An 18,778-nucleotide genomic window follows, 5' to 3' on the forward strand; every position below is an offset into this window, starting at 1 on the left:
TCTCCTCTTCTTCCGTTTGCTGCACAACCTGCCCTCGTCTGAGTGCCTTTGTGGTCTTCTTTGAAGGGTGATGGGCAGACTTTTGATCCCCGCCAATCCACCAGCAGGTCCTTGGGACGTAGAATACGCAGAGACTGTGGCTAGCCAGTGCTCGCAGTGCGCCTCAAAAGGAATGCAGGGCTCTTGGTCAGCGCGCAGCTGATGACACGAGGCGTGATGTACCAAACGTTATCCGCGATGACATCAAATGGTGGGGCCGGCCCACGTCTCTACATGCTCTACTTCTACCTTACCTCGTGCTCAGGATTTAAAATATCGACACTATTTGCATTGCCTCCAGACTCACTCAATTCCAATCCATCAACACACAAGACTCCGAATAGGTCAGTGAGCATTCGTCATCCCCACAAGCCTTAAGACATACCAACCAGCCTCCCAACAGCACGATCCCATCACACCCGATCTACAACATGTCTGCCCCCAACCAAGGTCGCCAATCCCCCGACCCCAAGGACCAGTCCGGCAAACAAGGCGCGAACCCTCCCGCTGCCAACCCCAACCAGCAGGGTGGCGAGCCGCAAGACTCCAACGCGGCGGATGTCAGCAAGGATCAGCTGAAGGGGCTCGACAGCAACCCCACGAACAAGTTGGACGAGGCGAAGAACAAGGGGCAACTGAAGTAGCAGAGCACACATTGAAGTGCCGTAAGGGCCCTAGTGGAGATGGGAGGAAAGCACGGTCTGCCGGGTATGAGAGGCGGCGCTGTGTATCGCAAGGCTAGAAAGGGAAAAGTCCCTGTTTAACTAACTATGCTGCGTTGTACTCTCGCAGCGTGGTGTCAAGGCACTACTCAACGTGTGCTCCTCCTCTCATCTACTACCGCATCAGCACATTTGTTCTTGTCCACGCTCTGCACCCTGTAGCGTACCTTCTCAGCCCACAACTCATGCTTTGTAGCCACCCTCGTACCGTCACGTGCACATCTTCTGAAGTGTGCTGATAGCAGCACAGGTGAATAGAATGCGAGGGGGCTCATCTGATGGGCAGAACTGGGAGATTCCCGGTTGCGATCTCACCCTCACCCTAGCCCTCTTCCACGGCCCCTCGTTGATGTTGTCCTCCCAATCCCATTCGCGCCTCGAGTGGTCGAGGTGGAGGTCGAGTTGACCGTCCCCCTCCCTCGTCCTGCTTGTCCACCAACACCAGTGTAGCCTCTGGTAGAGCTACTCGGACCTCTCGAACCCCTCACTTTGACGCTGCCTCTCCTGCCCGGAGTCACCGCGGCAGCAGCCTTTCGCCTCTCCTCCTCCTCCGCTCGCCTCTCCGCGTCTTCTCTTCGCCTCTGCTCCTCCATCGCACGTCTCTCCGCCTCTTGTTGTCGCCTCAAGTCCTCGTGTTCCATGTCTTCGATGTCTTGACTCGCGCCATGCCAGTTCGGATTGAGAATCAACTTCTGATTGTGCTCGGTTTGGCTCAATATTCGTGTCCAGGTGGCGAGGAGAGTGCTGGCATTGTTGACGGTGCGGTTGACGGTCTCCATGTTGTCCCTTGCTTTGGTCAAGGAAGCCGTGACGCCTTCGATGACCTTGTTGACTTGGCGCACCTTCTCCAGCTCTGCGCGCAGTCGCGCATCTCGGGCGTCTTGCTCGTTCTGGCGGGACCGCGAATCGCTGCGACTGTGGTGCTTCTGCGCGCTCGAGGATTGAGAGCTCGGGGTGTGCTTCTGGGTCGTTGCGCCGCTCTCAGGGCTCGCGAACAGATCTTCGACATCTTCATCGTCCAGATCGGGCTTGCCGGTAGCCGGCACGTTGGAAGGCGCCTGAGGCATTGTTGTGCGGGCAATGTGCAACGCAGACGCTGGCGCCACGCGTCGTTTCTCTTCTGGATGCGCAGGCCGCCTTTTGCTGACCGTGTTTGTTGACTGGCGAGGCGCAGTGACGTGTCAATGTGTGCGCGCTTCCCGCGACGCGAATGGCTCGGAGTGCCAAGCTTTCGCCGGTCGGAACGTTGGTTGGAGTCCGCGCGCGCCGCCAGCCACGACATTCCGTCCCTTTAGCCAGACACCTCCTTTGTAGCTCGCCCCTACGCCTACACCTTTTTGGCTCTCATCATTTGGCTAGTTTCTATTCTACAACCATTCCGAGACCAGTGGCGCTTTGCATCCGCGGAGAGCAAAAGAGCCCACTCTCCTGTCTCCTGGATGCTTCTTTGCTAGACCGCGCGGCGCTCTTCAACGTGCTTCTTCCGTCAGTCACCATAGGGCAGAGCTAGCGAGACTGAGCGGCCCGCACCCTCGCGGTGCAGATAAGGGAGGCTCCGTTTGCATTGAGCGCATCAAACGCGGCCCAAGCCAACGTCATTGCACAAGCAAACGCCCACCACACATCTCTTCACAATGTCAACACCTCCCGCAGTGTCGCTCCGGGCACGCACCCCTCCAACCCCTCTCCACGGCCTTGCTTACGACAATTACGAACCGTACTCTCCTCGACGCTCCAAGAGAAGCACTGCCCAAAGCAACCCGTATTCCTCATTGAACGGCGAGCGCTCCCCAAGGCCTCTGCCCCAATTCAATACCACCCCGCCCGCGACAGTCAAGAAGGCCCGGTTCGCGCGCGCGACCACCCACCTTTCCTCCCCACCATCCTCGCCCGTCTCCCCAATCAAGTGCCACCCCGTGCACAAGACCCCGCGAAAGGGAGGATCCGATTTCACGAGGACGGCAAACGCGATACTCTCTGATTCCGACGGTCCGTCACACCCCCTACACCAACCCTGCATCGATCCCGTGACGATGCTTCCAACGCCTTCCAAGACGCCAAAGAAGCGCCCTGCAGCGGCCCTCACTGGCCGCATCTTAAGCTTCCAGCCAGAGGACCCAAACGATGTCATGCCCTCGCCACGCAAGATTAGAAAGCAGGTTGGCCGACTACACACCGCTGCAACGGGCTTCGAACTCTACGAAGACGATGCATCGCTGAATCACGCCGACACCATCGAGATCTATACCGACGCAAACGCAAGGGTGCCAGAGATGGACGAGAGCGAGGACAACCCCTTCGTCGGTCGCAGAAAGATCTCCAAACGCCCCCAGCGCCGGGCTCGCAAACAGAATGCGGAGGAGGTTGAACATGAGCGACGCATCGATGAAGCGGTGAAGAGAGATGAAGGTGTAACTTATGTCTTGTACGTGCTGCGATGATACATCCCTTTGACGGAGGCATAGCGCTAACATCAGTGACAGCCGAGGGAAAAAGATCTTCCGCAAGTTCGCAGACAAGGCTGGGCAAGACGGCGCTCCTTCAGCTGCATCAGATCTGAGTGGCACGCTGGAACAGCGACGACTCAAACACTCGGCAGGTGCGGCGGCACAGCGGCCTCTTACTCGAAGCGCCATCAAGCCCCGCTTGCTCTTTCCATCGGAAGAGCAGAGTCCGGAGCGCCAACAAGGGCCGGACGATGTCGATGAGGAGGCGGATACTGATATCGAGATGTCACATGTGGAGTTGTCAGGTTCTATGGGCGACAATGCGACGACGCCAGTGCAAGAGCACTTCGAGCAGCATCTGACTCCACCGCCAACACAAGCAGGCAAGAAGTCTAAAGGAAAGAAAGGAGTCGATGCGTCCCCAGCCATCTCCACTCCCGACGAGGATGTGGAGTTGACATCTGGCGGCGCGATGGACACATACCCCAACACGGCGTCGCGCTTTCCTCGCACGCGCAATGGCGGGAGCCCCTTCGACTCATGGCAGCGCACGAAGACCGGTGGAGGGCGCAAGAGAGCTAGTGAGGCGATGGCGGGGGCGGAGTCGGGGCATGTTGGGAAGCGGACGAGGAGTGCTTTGGTGGAGAGTCCAGCTTGAAAGTCGTCGGGGTTCACACCTTGGCTACGACTCTGCGCGCCTTCAACGACCCTCGATGTTTGCGATGCAATGGTTGCATAGAGAACTGCGTTGCACCCGGGCTTTTCTTCAACCGGGCATTCAGGAAGAGGAAGTTCAATTAGCCGGGCTGCTTGTGCACGTACCCAGACAGATTACTGATTGGAAATGGAAAGTGCATCCCAGCGCGCTCAACAACATCCCTCAACCCTTCATTTCCCTCCGTGCCGATGCAACCAGGTGTGTAGCACGGCGTCGCTGCGTCACTACCCGCGCCACCTCTTCCCGCTACCCTGCATGTGTGCAATGCGTGATGATCGAGTGATGGGTTTCCCCGCGCTGCTGGCCAAGCCCGTTCATCCCGCCTCCACCTCTAGAGGCTGCCGATCTGCGTCGGAAGGGGAAAAGGCGGCGACAACGATCGCCAAAACATGTGCTGAGCGGGTCGCCAAGTTGCCTTCAATTGCCATCGTCCCACACACGGCGGGTTTAATAAAGACCCAGTGGCCCTGCCGTTTCGCCATTCGTTTCCCAAGGTAATTCGATCCTCTCTCTTGTTTCCCTTCCCATCTCGTCAGCATGTCCGCCAAGGCTAGTGAAGACGTCGAGAAGCATCCGGCTTCTGAGTACATCGATCATGAGGAGAAGGTCGATGGAAAGACGGAGGTGTCCGCCTTCGTGCCGCCCACGCCGGCGGAGGAGAAGGCGGTCATTCGAAAGCTGGACTACCGTCTGATTCCATTGGTCTTTCTGCTTTACATGCTCTCCGTCTTGGATCGGAGCAATCTGGGGAACGCAAGGCTTGCCGGGCTGGAGGTGTGTCGGGCTGTCGCGAGCAAGGATGATGACCGAGTTTTCGCTGACATATGTACAGAAATCGATCAATCTTGGCGGAAATCACTACCAACTGCTCGGCACCGTCTTCTACATCTCCTACATCGTCTCGCAATGGCTGCTGATGGGATGGAAACACTTCAAGCCGCACATCTGGTGCTCGGCGGTCGTGCTTATCTGGGGCTTCATCGCCTCCATTCAAGCCGCCGTGACTTCTTGGGGAGGCTTGGTAGCTTGCCGATGGTTCCTTGCCATGGCTGAAGCCGCCTATGGCCCTGGTGTGCCATTCTACTTGACCTTCTTTTATCCGCGCGATAAAGTTGGCTTTCGACATGGTGTTTTCATCGCCGGAGCGGCCATGGCCAATGCATATGGAGGAGCGTTGGCATATGGCATCACTCACATCCACGGATCCTTGGCTCCCTGGCAAATCCTCTTCCTCATTGAAGGCCTTCCGACCTGCCTCTTTGCCGTCGTTGCCTTCTTCTTCCTGCCTGACAGCATCGCTCAAGCCAGCTTCTTGAACGAGCGAGAGAAGGAGATTGCGTACCACTTTGTCGCTAGGAACCAGAGACTGGATGTCGAGAAGAACCAAGGCCTGCGCTTGAAGGAGGTGATTGAAGGCTTGAAAGATCCCAAATCCTTCATCCCAGGTCAGTACTCGCCAGAACTACCTCTTAGTATCCAATCGCTGACTCTACTCCACTCTTTTAGGCTTGATGTACTTTGGCTGCAATGTGTCCTTCGCCTCCCTGCCCCTTTTCCTGCCCACCATCATCTCAGAGATGGGCACTTGGAATGACGCGACTTCCAACGGCCTCTCCGCGCCGCCCTACCTGCTGTGTTTCTTCTACATCATCCTGGTGGCCTTCTTGTCCGACCACTTCAGAATGCGTGGTCCATTCTGCGGACTGTCGGCCATGATCGCGGCGATCGGCTTCATCATCAACGCAAGCAGCACCACTTCGGGCGTGCGATACTTTTCCACCTTTTTGTCCGTTCAAATCTTCGCTTCTGTCGCACTACTATTGGCATGGACGGCGAACATTCATGCCACGGAGAGCAAGCGTGCGGGCGGTTACACGGTGCTTGCGACCATTGGGCAATGTGGACCTCTTTTGGGTGAGTTTCTGGACTAGGCTCCTTCCGAAACACCATACTGACTTGCATAGGCACGAATGTATTCCCACCTTCCGAAGGACCGCATTACATCAAAGGACTGTGGATATCGGCTGCGTTCTGCCTGTTGGTGGCTGTGCTGAGTCTCGTACTCTCTCTTTGGCTGATTTACGAGAACAAGAAGATGGACAGGGAGGGCGTGCCGGAGGTGCAGGAGTTTGAGGATACGAGCATTGCAAGGGCAAGCGGGACACACGAGAAACACCGTTATATTTGGTGATTTAGCGGATTGAATGATCTAGTGCTCCACCACTGTTGGACATCTCGCCCGTCCGCTCCGCGCCAGTTGTCGTCGTACACGAGTGCTCATAATGTCAAGTGCTTCGCACTTTATTTCTTCTATCTCACGCTGTCAGCAAACATGCGTCTGAATGTAGACGACAAAAGAAAAGATGTACCTCGCAAGAGCAGCTGCCGGGGGTGCAGGTGCAGTTGGTGCACGTGCAGTTGGGGCTTCCGCAACCAGGCATTGTGTAGAGGTGAGATGGAAGATTGTCGGATAGACGGATTCGAATGTCGTTCGGAGTAGCGTGGAGTAGTCGAGGCGGTTGGTGATTCGTTCGGTTCGTTGCAAGTGTTGGTGTTGTGATGCTCGAAAGAAACGGGATCGAGGCCCGGGGGTAACCCCTCATATATACCCGCGACGGAGACTTTTCGGGTTGCGCCAATTGTGCGTCTGCGTCAATTGTGCGGGTGGCGAGGTGTGGAGAAGCGCACGCGGCATGAGCTTCTTCTGCGCAGCTCCGCCCGTAAAAAGGTAGCGAAGTCTGAGCAAATTTCGCGCGAATCAGATCCCAAGGCTGTGGCTTGACAGCGCATGTGATGCAGGTCGAAATGCGTGCAGAAGGATTGCAAATCTCCATTCTCCTCTATCTTCAACCTACGCCTTGCTCATTACATGCGATGTCCCAATAATCACGCCCGCCGTAGCCTTCACCCCCAGCTCCAGCGTCCACACAGCCACTTTGAAGGAAAAGCCAAGCAGCGCCAGCGCTCCCTGCGTCAGGACAGGTAGTTCGATCTCCTCCTTCCTCTTCTTCTTGTTCCGTCGGAGCAAGCCATTTGATCGTCTTGACTCCTTCGTTGTGTTCGTTTCTACCGAAACAGCCCGTGACTCCCGCTTGGCCACAGGTAGGGGCGATTTCGGAGGTGCATCAAAGGTCATGCGTTTGCCCTTGAGAGCGTCGTTCTCAATCACCGCGACTGCCAGCAGCGCGCACATCACCGTGTCGATGATGTAAGAGCCCTCCAAGGCCAAAAGGCCCGGAACGTCGAGCACACAGGCGTCGCGCGCAAAGTCCAGAAAGGCCAGGACGAGCGTCTCTGCAGCCACGGCGGCCGGCGTGGCGGAAGGATGGTGCAGACTAATGTTTGCTCGGGGGTCGCGCGCGTATCTCCCTTCCTTGGATTTGGTGACGGTAAGAGGGAACGAGCAGAGGGTCGGATGCTCGAGTCTGTACGTGGCAGTGACGGCACCCAAGCCGTCTCGCTCGCGTGTTGTGCGCACGAGGACAGACCGACAGCGCTGGTGTGCCGCCGAGACGGCATCTTGAGCTAGCTTTGCAGCTTCGGGAGATTTTGCAGTCGGGTCGGCTTGTGCAATTGCCGCTGCCTCCGGGGAATTCGCGACCGCATCGATCGCGTTGATGGCAGCCATATGAGGGAAGATGCTCACATAGTCATCTTCTGCCGGCGCACTTTGGTCTGGAGGAGCGCCGTCTGGAAGGGCGAGCTGGGCCACGGTCTGAACATCTGGGTTTCCAGGTGGATGCTTGGAAATCATCAGCAGTTCCGGAGGCTCGACGTCCGGGGCCGCGACTGCAGGCTTGTTCTTCTTCATAGACCAGAGAAGAGCGTCGTCTGCAACGCCGATGGCGAGGGCCGTGCCTTCGTTGCGCGGCTGAATCAAGCGGAACAGTGCTTTCCTGCCGGTGCCGGGATGTTTATCGCAGGAAGCATTCCACACTTCTAGTAGGTCTGAGCTGTTGGCCACGGGGATATGTTCGTAGCCGAGGACCACGGTGGCGGTGGGATTGACGAGCTCCAGATCAAGTGGTGGTAGGGTGTGCCTCTTCGTGCTTGAACTCGCGCCCTTGATCATCTTCTCCGAAATTGGTTGTGTCGGAGTGGACGAGCGAATGTGCGGGTAGTACTGTTGCTGACCCAGCGGCTTGCTGGGGTCCCAGCGCGGAAAGATGGACGGCTGGCGTGCAGGGTCGTGAGGACTGTACGGCGGCACGGAACTGGCTGGACTCCAGCCATAGGCAAGCGTGGGGCTTGTCGATGGCCTCGAGCGGGTGGTGGCCGGGTAATCTGCTCTGGGGGGTGATGTCGCTGGGGTAAAGCGTGCGGTTTCCGGCAGAGCGGTGAGCTTATCCCCACTTGGACTGACCGGCGTTGTTGTGCTCGGCTGCGCCTCCGTCGAGACATTCAGAGGAAAAGCTGGCCGCTCTGTTCCAGGAGAGAGCCGGGTACGGGAGGATGGCGAGCCAAAACTACTATTCTCAGGTAGTGGCGAGAGCCGATCGTCGTTCCCGTCGACGGGAGAGTCACAGCGGATGGAGGTGACGTCTGATGCTGCTACTGAAGAGTGTCTGCTTTCTCGTAGCTGCCTCCTGAAAGAGCCCGAGCCCAAGGCTCCACTGGAGGAGGATGGCTCGCAAAAGAGAGCATGCTTGATGTGACGGTCGGCGGCCTGCACTATAACAGGCGAGGCAGTGGTCGGCTTGACTTGGAAAGCGACACCTTTGGCCTCGCCGACCATTGCATCGCTTGATTTCGGTTTCTTCAGGCTGGATTTACGAGGCTGAGTGACGGTAGGAGGAAAGACACGGAGAGCCATGCTGCCCCGACGTGGTGTCAATGGAGAGGCCTGGCGTGAAGGACCGGCAGCCAGCAATGGAGTGGGTATGAAAGAAGATAATGACGATTGCCGGGAGGTGTAGCGGAATGAAAGGAAGATACCATGGATATCGGGACGTGTAGCGGGATAAAAGGAAAGGCATAACCTACACACAATATTCCAATAGCGCTTGGAGGCCGGCGCCGTCCCATCAGGCCCAAACGGGGCCTCCTGGGACGGCGAATGATAACACTGGGCCATGCAAATGAGCGACGGTCGGGGAGGAGGTTGCCTTCGAATTCGAGCGAGTGGAAGTGCTAAGCGCCGAGCTGGGCGCGTAGAGAATATAGAGACGTGAATGGTGTAACGTGGTGCCATTGGCCGCCACAGACTGACTACGCGAGCACGAGCTGGAGGCTTGAGCTGCATCGACTCCGCAGTGGCGCGCGCGTTGGCTGCATCTCGGCGGTTGGGTTGGATCGATATTATTACTCTCTTCTGCGCGTGGAGTCCTGCGGTTAGTCACGTGTGTACGCGCCCGGAGCAAGACCTGTCCATTCCCAGCATGACTGTCGATGAAGTGGATCGAAGGACATGCCGCGCGCTTCGCACGATATCATGTGAAGTTGACACGAATGTGATGCAAGCAAAGGTACATGTAAGGAACATGAAGCCGGGAGTGTGTACCTTAGTGAAGCGGTGGTGGAAGGCGCGTTGGCGCTGCCAAGGCTGACGTCGGCGCGACGCCATCTCTAGCTCGTGCCTGCAGTCTCGCAGTCCCTCGTCCATCCACCGACCCAACCAGCCAGATCCTCGAGTCTACCGCCACAACCGTGACATGCACCTCTGCCGGTAGCAAGAGGCGCCATGGTGTCCTTCTGGCCGTTCAGAAGCGACGAAACTTCGGCGGCTTCATTTGAGAAGACTCTCAGCCAGCTCTCGCAGAAGATCAACCAGGCTAGTAGTCGGAATGACAACTTGCGACAGAGACAGCGCCGCTACAAAGTCCTCTGGACCCTCTACACCTCCTTTGCCTACATCCTCGTCGCCCTCATCCTGACCCTCGTCACCGGCTGGCAGACATGGGGTTCGGCCGAGTACAGCGCAATGGCCGGAGGGCCGGTGGTCATCTTCGCCGTCCGCACGGCAATGGATGCATACTTCAATTACCGCATTGCCAACGCCCAAAACCAGCTCAACTCGCTGGTCAAACAGCGTGAAGCCACCATCCAAAAATTAAAGACCGCGACCAAGTACGATAGCACGCAGCAGCTGCTGGACAAGTATGGTGGGACGCCGCAGAAGAGGAAGCCGTCTCCGCAGCCATCGAAGCGGAAGTCGGGGGGTGGTGGCCCCTCCAATCAGAGCACACCACAAGGCAGGACGGGCTTCGTCCCTCCGCCCACTGCAAACATACCTGGCCGGACGCCGCCTCGCCCGGCAACTCCGCAAAGTGCTCCACGCCTGGGGCCACCTCAGCCTTTCCCAGGTGGGGCTGCCGGCCCCAGCGAGGAGTTTGCGCCCAATGCCTTCACGGCACCACCACCCCCAGGATTGCAGCCCGCTGCGACTGAATACGCCACCGCCGGTCCGAAATGGTACGATCGCATCCTCGATGTCGTGCTGGGAGAGGATGAGTCTCAGGCGAAGAACCGCGTCGTGCTTATCTGCAAGCACTGCAGACTCGTCAACGGACAGGCGCCGCCAGGAACTCGGTCGCTCGAAGAAGTTGGCAAGTGGAGGTGCAGCGCTTGCCATGCGTGGAATGGAGTCGAGAGTGAAGAGAGGAAGATCCTGAAAGGAATCTCCGGGACTTCGGCCTCCCCTCCATCCCCAGATGCATTCCTTCCCTCGCCAACAGATGCGTCTACGAAAGAGATTGAGCTCAGCGACTACGAGGATGTGGACGAGCACTTTCCGGAGGACGAGGAAAGAGCAGAAGCAGAGGCTGCAGATAAACCCCCCGCCAGCTCATCACGCAGTAAAAGCGCGGGAACGAAATGAAGCATAGTGTAGAGCCGTGAACAACCATCATGAACATATATCTCGTGCATCACAACTTTGATCCCGACTTCCTCTTCACAAACGCCTCCACCGCCTCTATGCCCGCAGTCGCGCACTCGGTATCCTGCGCCGGCGTCCCCGTGCTAACTCCAATCGCTCCCACCGTGTGCCCATCCACCACAATCGGTATCCCACCGCCGATGAGCATGAATCGCCCGCCGTTCGAGTTGTGAATGCCGTACGCCGGCCCGCCCGGTAGGAAGTTCTTGCCTTGGTAGGTGGAGGTGGGCGCGCGATGCCCGGCGGCAGTAAAGGCCTTGTCGATGGCGATCTGCACCGAGGTGAGTTTGGCGTTGGGCATGCGCACAAAGTGGAGGAGGTGGAGCGTCGCGTCGACGAGGGCGATGTTGAAGTCTGCATCGAAATGAAGTGAGTGAGGCTGTCTATCTGGGAGTCCAGAGGAGGGTCGTGTTTTACCCATGCCCATCTGCTTCGCCTTCTGCTCTGCTGCGTCGGCCGCTACTCTGGCCGCCTCCAGTGACAGCATCGGCACGTTTCTGGTGGCCATGTCTGGTGGTGGACTTCTCTCGGAAAGGCAGGTGTGTATAGTGATAGACGACCAAGAATTGCAGCAGAAGTAGGCGCGTAGATGGATGGTAGTCTCGTAGTCTGCCGGTCATAAATCCGGGGTTGGCGATGACCTCACAAACACGCGGGGCGGCCGTGCGGCTCGATGGATTTCCCAAATAGGAAGGTAAGGTATTCTAGTCGCGGCGTGCAGTGCAGGAAAGTGTCAAATGCAATGACAATAACTGCTTGCATACAGACATTTGTAGTCGTTCATGGCGCACGATTCGTATCAACCGAATTACAGGCATTTGTCTTTGATCTTTTCCCAATGCAGTACGCTTGATGCAGTTTACGTATAGAGCATCTTCGCATGTGCGACGGAACTTGGTCCTTTTGGGTCATGATTGGCGTGTGCTATTTGTCTGTACTCGGCTCTCGCTCCCCCCCGTCTATGCAGAGACACCCGGCCTGCCTGCACCTTCCACGGACAGAGCTGTGAAGGCGAGGAACTGCATGACCTCCAGACCTGCCTCCAATGCCGTAACCAACCCGGCATCCGAACCACACTTAATCCTCAGACTGCGTAACGTCCTCTGCACAAACACTCGTCGAGAAGGACCCCAACTGAGGGTCCAGTGACTTGAGCTGGCCGTAGAAGGATTGTGCTGTGAACCGAAAGCTCGAGGAAGATGCAGTGGACGACGTATGAGATACACCAGGCACGTAGCCGCAAGCAAAGCGTTGCTCCAGCGTAGGCTTGCCGATTCTGCGTTGTGCTGTTGGTATGCGAGGTGGCACAGCACAGCCGTAAAGCTTACGTCGTTTGGCCGGTTCGCGCATCGGCGGGCTACGCTACCTTGAGAACGAGCTGCGTCAGCCGGAAACGTACTCTGCTTGTGAGGAGATGCTTGAGGGTATTCACAGCTCCTCATCGGAATCGGCCTTCGCGTGTGGCTTTACTTCCAGCGTAGACACCCCATCAAGCGGTTCGACTTTAGGCCCGTCGGCCAACGATGACAACGAGAACGCATCGCCAGCGCTGGACCCCACCGGGCCCATAATGTCGTTGCCCAGGCCAGCCATACTGGCACGGTGACGCTTGAACGGACTACCAATCGTCTCCGGCGGCTCGTTCCCAAGCATGGGTGAGGTGGCGCCGGGTGGAGTTCCGGCGATGGCTGAGGTCGAATTGATGGACTGCGGGGTGTCGGCGGTTTCGGGCTCGTCGCTGCTCTTGAGATGTGGTGACTTGCGAGTCGAGTTCGGGCCGGTCATGGGCTCCGCGGAATGCTGGCGTTTGAGCTGAAGCCCGAATCAGTGACCACGTCGGCCTCCAATCAACGAAACAACTTACTTTGATCTTCTGCACCCCCTCCGCCAACTCGCCTTGTCGCTGAGCATCCTCGACAGAAAGGAATTTGCTGCCCTCTTGCTTCACGTCGATCTCGTCTGTGCCGTTCATGACCGTTTCGTCATCATCTTCCTCTCCGTCACTGTCCATGGCATCGGCATTCTTGGTCTTTCGCTTCACTGTTCCCGTGTCCCTATATCCTGTAAAACCCACAGTCCCAGTGGTCTTAAGTGGCCCAAGCTTGGAGAAGTCAGGGCCGGTTGACTTGCGCTTTGCAGCCACAGGCGTCTTCTCTGCCTCCGGCGTAGCTAGGATGCCCATCTTACGCAATTGCTTCTCTCCCCGGTAGAAGAAAGTGAAGACGGCATATGGTGACTCGGGGGGATCCAGGCCGGTGACTGTCTGTGTACTGATGGACTTGGGATCGAGACTCTTGGGCTTAGCGAAGCTGGTGGTGTGATCGACATCTCCATCCCCGCCATCGCCATTCGTATTTCCATCCATGCCTTCGTCATCGTCATGTGCGTCAAACTGAGGGGAGTATTCTCCCCTTTTGATTTCACCGCTCGCCAGAACGCGGAAGAGAGCAACTTTGATCTGCCCGGCGGCTTCTGGTTGTGGCGGGTCATCGTCGGAGTCCGAGTCGGAAGATAGGAGTCCATCGTCTTGAGGAATGTCTTCCACTGGAGACCCTCCCTCGCCACCGTATCGCAAGACCCCATTCCTGCCGACACGTTTTGTGCTGCCATCATTGGCGTCTTCGTCGTCACTGTCCATCTGCTCTCTTTGCTGTTTCCGGCGCTTCTTCTCTAGCCGCCGTTGTCTCCGCTCGATTCGCTCTGCCTTATCTTTGCTGCTGCCCTCAAGATCCAGGCCATTGAGCCATCGCTCCAGCCCGACTTCGCGGAAGAGGAACTCTCTTTCGGCCAGACCACCGCCTTCGGACGCAGGCACGCTGACCCACCTCGAATTGACCCACGTTTCCTCGCCTCGCCGTAGCAGTGTGGCCACTTCCTCTTTCGCTCGCCCATCAAAGTATATGTACGCGGCTATGGTTTCGTTGGGGTTGGTGGTGCGGGGGACGTATGGGGGTATCGAAGCACCATACTTCCCCCTCTCGCCAAGGATGCCGGGTAGGCCTCCGACAACGCGTGGTTTGGGGTGTGGTTCATCAGCGGTGGGCTTGGGGGTGGAGTACGGCACATTTAAGCCGGGAGTGAGGAGGGTGATGGAGATGGCGAAGGTGGACTGCTCGAGTTTGCCGGTCTGCGAATCGGAGGGCACCTTGGCCGCGGGCACGGGGATGTAGGAGGAGATGCGTGCGGCTCGTGCTTGCTTCTGGATGGAGTACTCCGAGATGGGGCCGTCAGGGGTGTGGATGCTGACCGCAAGGCCTTTGAAGCAAGGCATCTTGCGGTCTTATCGCTGCCGCTCAGGCTCAATGTTTGGCGGGTGATGTGGTGAGCAGCAATGAGCTTAGTTAGGCTGGGGCTCCGACGGCGTCAACGTGGGCAGCGTTGCCCGTGAACACAAGACAGCAAGGAGTGAATGTGAGGCCTCGTGCAGAAGCAAAGACGTGCTGGAGGAGTAGTTGGTGCGAGGTGGAGGAGAGGACAAGGTTCTTTGAGCAAGTCGACGCGGAGCAATTGTGACTTGCGGTGACGGCTGCGCCACTGGCAGGGCAAGCCACACGCGCCTTAGGCTCCGATGTCAAACCAGCCCAGGCGTTGGGTTCGCGACGAGCTAGGAAACGTTAAATCGCGACCAGTAGATGTGCACGTGCAGTCGAGGCCGTCGGAGAGGATGAAATGAAATGGTCTGCATTAGAAAGATGAGCCATGTGGTCGCTCGAGATGGGCCATCACAGCACATACAGCATTGGTTACTGTTGCAACGATGCGAGTGGCAGTAGTCCTTGATACAAAGCCAATGGAGGATATGTTACCGATGCGTCTACGAATGTCACAGTCGTCATGAGTAATTACACCGCAGCCACGGCCTGGAGCAGTCAAAAGCGCATAGCTGTCCGATTAGACCGCGATCATCTTCTCGCGCCTGTCCCGAAGCCCGCATTCTGTCCGCCGTTGCCGGACCCTGGAACAGCAACCTCCTTCAAGGGGTATTTCAGCTCATCGTCCTTCCGCATGTAGTGCTTCCGCCTCTTCTTCGTTGTCGCGTGCTCCACGACCATCTCTTTGCCCATTTGCGCCATGAACTTCCTGATAAATCGCGGATCCCACAACTCGCTGGCAATACCCAGATCTTTGCAGCATCGCATGAGAGCGTTGGATTTGCAGCCTTCGGTGGCCGTTGGGATGCCGTCGGGGTCGAAGTACTGTTGTTCGCCGCGCGCTATCGACACCAGCCTGATGCATGTTAGTATCCACCGTGGTTGATGAGCTTGCAAGACCACATAACATACCGCCCTCCACACACCAAGCCATACTCTCGTGTGACCAGCTTTCCCGTGACTATCGTCTCTCCCCTCGGCGCCAACCCCCATCCGCCTGGGCCGAATGCGCGATTCAATATTCGTCTATATTTGATCTCCGGGAGGTATATGATTCCATCAGGCTTGATCTCGATGTCGTCGAACTCAATCTTCTGCTGCAGTATCGCGGCTTGCTCCGCTGTGAACGGCGTGGACGAAAGGCCATGGTAGGATCGGGTCCAGTCCACCTGCCTTTCGTCTTCGCTCAGGAAAGGTGGCGGATCGGCAAGTTGATCGGTGAGCGTGCGGGGTTCAAGGTCGGTGACTGTCTCGAGGGTCCGCAGGCGATCGGTTTGTGAAGGAGGTGAAGACACAGGGGTCGGAGCTGCCGGAGCACCGGCGGCGACAGGCTGCTGGTAGCGGGGAGATGCTGAGGTTATGCGACGGCGTTGGAAGACGAGTCGAACTTGCCGGGAAGCTTGTCGCTCGGCGCATGTGGCTGAAGGCGAGGACAGGAATGCAAGCAAGCCGCCGCCCATACGCCGTGTCGTTGTTGCATGCATAGCCAATAGCGAGAGTGTGTGGTTTCACGGTTGTCTGGCGGTGGCTCGAGGATGTCGATGCAGATGAAGTGAAGCTTCCAGGTTGGTCTGTGCGAGCGCAACTGGAAATCCACTCGAAAGCACGGGCTCACGCCGAAGAACGCTCAGATACTAGGCCTTTGTATGCATCAACTCGACTACAACCAGGACATGTCTTTGGAAGTGGACAATCATAGGATAGGGACATGTAGTTCTTTGCGACGAGGTCGGATTCAGTGACATGTATACGCGGTCCAATCATCATGGTCCATCGTGTGATCGTGATATCTGGTGACCAACTAGAGTGCAGCCACTTTTATGTGCTTTCCGGCCACTGCGGCAAGATATCTCTCTTTTGTGTCAAGCATTCTTCGAATCCGTCCTGTCGTCATTCCCCTGCCGCTTCCAGCACTGCTTGAAGGCTTCCATCTAGAAGCGGAATTGTCAGGTCCTCATTGGCATCGTGGCTGACGAGACGAGGCTCGTTGAGCCGCGGGAGATTGAGCGTGCTTAACCGTACCTCGTCTTTGCAAGCTCGCCAGTCCTTCTTCTCACGGAAACAGTCGTTCAGTTTCGCATTCTCCTCTGTACTTCTCCTTCAGTCGTTGGCAATCAGCATGGGCGAGGTGGAGATGATCCTACCGGAGCAGCCTGTGCTGAAGATTCTCTTGTCCCTGTTCCGGTGAGCTTCACTCTCAACATCGCAAGGTTCTCAAAGGTTCATACCACTCATCTGGTGCGTCATCATCGTCGTCTTCCGCACGCTCGGCCTCACGATTGATCTCGTCTTCGTTTGGCATCTTCGAGTCCGATTGGCGATTTCCTGAGGTGGCGAAAGAGAGGAAGCAAGAAATTCAAAGACCAAGAAAGGCCGTCGAACCTCGCACTCCCACGTGACCGCAATGCGTATTTCGCCACTTGACATGGCTTCCAGACGCATGAACGTCCTGATCTATGCCGACAGCGGTGCAACCGTTAACTCCGTCCGCCACGCGACCTACACCTTGCGCCGCCTGCTTGGATCCAACTATGCTGTCCTCACCGTCACCGCCGATCAGATTCTTAAGGAGCCGTGGACGGCTAGCTGCGCACTTCTGGTAATGCCCGGAGGCGCAGACATGGCATACTGTCGTGCACTTAACGGCGAGGGCAATCGACGCATCAGGCAGTTTGTGCAAATGGGTGGCGCCTATCTCGGACTGTGCGCGGGCGGATACTACGGCAGCTCGCGCTGCGAGTTTGAAGTGGGCAAGAAGGGCATGGAGGTTGTTGGAGACCGCGAACTCGCCTTCTTCCCAGGCATCTGTCGAGGCCTGGCATTCCCCGGGTTTGTGTATGCCAGTGAGGCGGGTGCACGAGCTGTCACCCTGCTGCCAGACCGGGGCGCGCTCGGGATGGAGCCATGCAGCACGTTTCGAAGCTACTACAATGGCGGAGGAGTATTTGTGGATGCTTCCACGTTCAAAGACCGAGGCATCGAAGTCCTCGCAACGTACGCAGACGAGTTGGCCGTCGACTCTGGGGAGGGTGGAGCGGCTGTCGTGTCGTGTCAAGTTGGCGAGGGCATGGCTATCTTGACCAGTCCGCACCCTGAGTATGTTACCTTGTGCGATTCACGACGACAACTTTACACTGACAATCGCTCAAGATTTGCACCTGCCAACTTGAATCGAGATCAGCCGGATCAACCGAAGTATGGCGAACTGGTCGATGCTCTCATGGACGATGAAGAGCCGCGCACCGCATTCATGAAAGCGTGTCTCACCAAATTGAGCCTGGAAGTGACACAGGAAGCAAAACCGGTACCTTCGCTCTCTCGTTTGCACTTGTCTTCTTGCCATCCTTCAGCCATCACTCATCTCCTGCAATCATGGCGCGAGAATGGGGTGATCACCAAAGGTACGGAAGACGGTGGCGAGTGCATCAAAGGCGAGAACGATGTCTTTCGCCTCGAGCAGGTCGGGCGGTGGAACATGTCTGCACTCGTAAGATCAGTGGCAGATGTCGTGCCGCAACCCGTGAAAGATGCCTTGCCCTCGATCGTCTCTTCCTCTACATCGAGCGTGACTGCAGACAATCCAAATCCACAGGCTGATACGGCGTCGGACAGGATCCTCGACTATAACGCCATGATGAAGCAGCTCGTGCCACACGAATCAGGACTGCCCGAGGGAAAAGAAACACCATACTTTCATCACGGAGCGTTCTTCGCAAATTTAGAGGACTTCCGTACAAAGCACCAGAAAGAATCGAATGGTACATGGGGCGATGTGCTGCTGTACGGCGAAGTGGTCACCAGCACAAACACCATTCTTGACAAGAACCCAAGCCTCTCCTCTCATCTGCCCACAGGCTTCACCGCAACCGCAACCACCCAAGTGGCCGGCAGAGGGCGCGGCAGCAATGTCTGGGTCTCGCCACACGGATGCCTCATGTTCAGCACCGTCATGCGCCACAGTCTGACCCTCTCAAACACCGCTCCGGTCGTATTCATCCAATACCTCGCCGCTCTTGCCATCGTCGCCGGCATCAAAGGGTATGATCGAGGCTACGACAAGTTGCCCGTGAAGCTGAAATGGCCCAATGACATCTATGCGCGGGATCCAGCGCAGAGCGCAGAGGCCTACTCCAAAATCGGCGGCATTCTCGTCAATTCCTCCTACTCCGGCGGCGACTACACCATGGTTGTCGGCATCGGCTTGAATGTCAACAATCCTCGACCCTCGCTCTCCCTCACCCAGCTCGCGCAGGCCAGCAAGCTCCCTGCATTGAGTCTGGAGAAACTACTGGCATCCATTCTAGTACATTTTGAGGAGCTCTACACCCGATTCTGCCGGAGGGGCTTTGACAGCCAGCTCGAGCAGACATACTACAACAGCTGGCTGCACTCGGGACAAATTGTGACGTTAGAGACGGAGAACGGGGCGAGGGCTAGAATCAAGGGCATCACTCGCGACTGGGGTTTACTGGTGGCGGAGGAGCTGGGCTGGGAAGACCGGCCAACGGGAAGGAAGTGGGAGCTCCAAAGTGACAGCAACAGTTTTGATTTCTTGAAGGGCTTGTTGAGGAGGAAGACGTGATCAGTCGCGTGCACAAACGGAT

The 18,778-nt window shown here is 57.2% G+C and overlaps 13 protein-coding genes across 13 annotated transcripts in view; 7 read left to right on the forward strand and 6 right to left on the reverse strand.

Moving 5' to 3' along the window:
• The window catches only part of BDY17DRAFT_290162 (Alpha/Beta hydrolase protein), a 2,059-nt gene extending 1,765 nt beyond the window's left edge, over positions 1 to 294 (forward strand). The window contains exon 5 of the mRNA XM_033732457.1: positions 187 to 294. The gene's annotated coding sequence lies outside the window, so the exon portion shown is untranslated. The remainder of the gene's footprint in view (positions 1 to 186) is intronic.
• A 988-nt stretch (positions 295 to 1,282) lies between these two features.
• BDY17DRAFT_236979 (DASH complex subunit Duo1-domain-containing protein) lies at positions 1,283 to 1,639 on the reverse strand (the record flags this gene model as incomplete). Its single annotated transcript, XM_033730312.1, has 1 exon — positions 1,283 to 1,639. A coding segment is annotated over one exon (357 nt), but the record flags the coding sequence as incomplete, so codon positions are not given.
• A 756-nt stretch (positions 1,640 to 2,395) lies between these two features.
• On the forward strand, positions 2,396 to 3,491 carry BDY17DRAFT_238735 (uncharacterized protein; the record flags this gene model as incomplete). The annotated part of the gene is made up of 2 exons (XM_033730335.1): positions 2,396 to 3,186; positions 3,245 to 3,491. Coding segments are annotated over 2 exons (1,038 nt in total), but the record flags the coding sequence as incomplete, so codon positions are not given.
• Positions 3,492 to 4,061: 570 nt separating this feature from the next.
• BDY17DRAFT_275011 (major facilitator superfamily domain-containing protein) lies at positions 4,062 to 6,117 on the forward strand (the record flags this gene model as incomplete). Its single annotated transcript, XM_033731981.1, has 4 exons — positions 4,062 to 4,700; positions 4,759 to 5,371; positions 5,433 to 5,840; positions 5,891 to 6,117. Exons 1-4 carry the CDS (start codon positions 4,464 to 4,466, stop codon positions 6,115 to 6,117), a joined length of 1,485 nt encoding a protein of 494 aa, XP_033594618.1. The 5' UTR covers positions 4,062 to 4,463.
• Positions 6,098 to 6,487, forward strand: BDY17DRAFT_290174 (uncharacterized protein). The gene has a single exon (XM_033732458.1). The coding sequence runs from the start codon at positions 6,259 to 6,261 to the stop codon at positions 6,424 to 6,426; it is 168 nt and encodes a 55-aa protein (XP_033594619.1). The 5' UTR covers positions 6,098 to 6,258; the 3' UTR covers positions 6,427 to 6,487.
• A 175-nt stretch (positions 6,488 to 6,662) lies between these two features.
• Positions 6,663 to 9,530, reverse strand: BDY17DRAFT_290175 (uncharacterized protein). Its single transcript, XM_033732459.1, has one exon. It carries the CDS (start codon positions 9,166 to 9,168, stop codon positions 6,778 to 6,780), a length of 2,391 nt encoding a protein of 796 aa, XP_033594620.1. The 5' UTR covers positions 9,169 to 9,530; the 3' UTR covers positions 6,663 to 6,777.
• A 1-nt stretch (position 9,531) lies between these two features.
• On the forward strand, positions 9,532 to 10,768 carry BDY17DRAFT_290176 (uncharacterized protein). Its single transcript, XM_033732460.1, has one exon. It carries the CDS (start codon positions 9,607 to 9,609, stop codon positions 10,741 to 10,743), a length of 1,137 nt encoding a protein of 378 aa, XP_033594621.1. The 5' UTR covers positions 9,532 to 9,606; the 3' UTR covers positions 10,744 to 10,768.
• Positions 10,769 to 11,456, reverse strand: BDY17DRAFT_290177 (uncharacterized protein). Its single transcript, XM_033732461.1, has 2 exons — positions 11,221 to 11,456; positions 10,769 to 11,157 (listed from the first exon to the last, which is right to left on the reverse strand). The coding sequence occupies exons 1-2, from the start codon at positions 11,309 to 11,311 to the stop codon at positions 10,793 to 10,795; spliced, it is 456 nt and encodes a 151-aa protein (XP_033594622.1). The 5' UTR covers positions 11,312 to 11,456; the 3' UTR covers positions 10,769 to 10,792.
• A 48-nt stretch (positions 11,457 to 11,504) lies between these two features.
• BDY17DRAFT_23190 (uncharacterized protein) lies at positions 11,505 to 12,065 on the forward strand. The gene has a single exon (XM_033730227.1). The coding sequence runs from the start codon at positions 11,656 to 11,658 to the stop codon at positions 11,950 to 11,952; it is 297 nt and encodes a 98-aa protein (XP_033594623.1). The 5' UTR covers positions 11,505 to 11,655; the 3' UTR covers positions 11,953 to 12,065.
• Positions 12,066 to 12,231: 166 nt separating this feature from the next.
• BDY17DRAFT_244361 (uncharacterized protein) lies at positions 12,232 to 14,074 on the reverse strand (the record flags this gene model as incomplete). The annotated part of the gene is made up of 2 exons (XM_033730522.1): positions 12,232 to 12,510; positions 12,656 to 14,074. The coding sequence occupies 2 exons, from the start codon at positions 14,072 to 14,074 to the stop codon at positions 12,232 to 12,234; spliced, it is 1,698 nt and encodes a 565-aa protein (XP_033594624.1).
• A 341-nt stretch (positions 14,075 to 14,415) lies between these two features.
• Positions 14,416 to 15,810, reverse strand: BDY17DRAFT_290182 (mitochondrial genome maintenance MGM101-domain-containing protein). The gene is made up of 2 exons (XM_033732462.1): positions 15,087 to 15,810; positions 14,416 to 15,030 (listed from the first exon to the last, which is right to left on the reverse strand). The coding sequence occupies exons 1-2, from the start codon at positions 15,656 to 15,658 to the stop codon at positions 14,706 to 14,708; spliced, it is 897 nt and encodes a 298-aa protein (XP_033594625.1). The 5' UTR covers positions 15,659 to 15,810; the 3' UTR covers positions 14,416 to 14,705.
• Positions 15,811 to 16,503, reverse strand: BDY17DRAFT_290186 (uncharacterized protein). The gene is made up of 4 exons (XM_033732463.1): positions 16,403 to 16,503; positions 16,319 to 16,350; positions 16,197 to 16,261; positions 15,811 to 16,105 (listed from the first exon to the last, which is right to left on the reverse strand). The coding sequence occupies exons 1-4, from the start codon at positions 16,474 to 16,476 to the stop codon at positions 16,037 to 16,039; spliced, it is 240 nt and encodes a 79-aa protein (XP_033594626.1). The 5' UTR covers positions 16,477 to 16,503; the 3' UTR covers positions 15,811 to 16,036.
• Positions 16,504 to 16,599: 96 nt separating this feature from the next.
• Positions 16,600 to 18,756, forward strand: BDY17DRAFT_320562 (biotin-protein ligase; the record flags this gene model as incomplete). Its single annotated transcript, XM_033736480.1, has 2 exons — positions 16,600 to 17,270; positions 17,325 to 18,756. 2 exons carry the CDS (start codon positions 16,600 to 16,602, stop codon positions 18,754 to 18,756), a joined length of 2,103 nt encoding a protein of 700 aa, XP_033594627.1.
• Between the last annotated feature and the right edge of the window lie 22 nt (positions 18,757 to 18,778).

This window comes from Neohortaea acidophila (genome assembly GCF_010093505.1).
Source record: "Neohortaea acidophila strain CBS 113389 unplaced genomic scaffold BDY17scaffold_1, whole genome shotgun sequence".
NCBI classification, from domain to species: domain Eukaryota; kingdom Fungi; phylum Ascomycota; class Dothideomycetes; order Mycosphaerellales; family Teratosphaeriaceae; genus Neohortaea; species Neohortaea acidophila.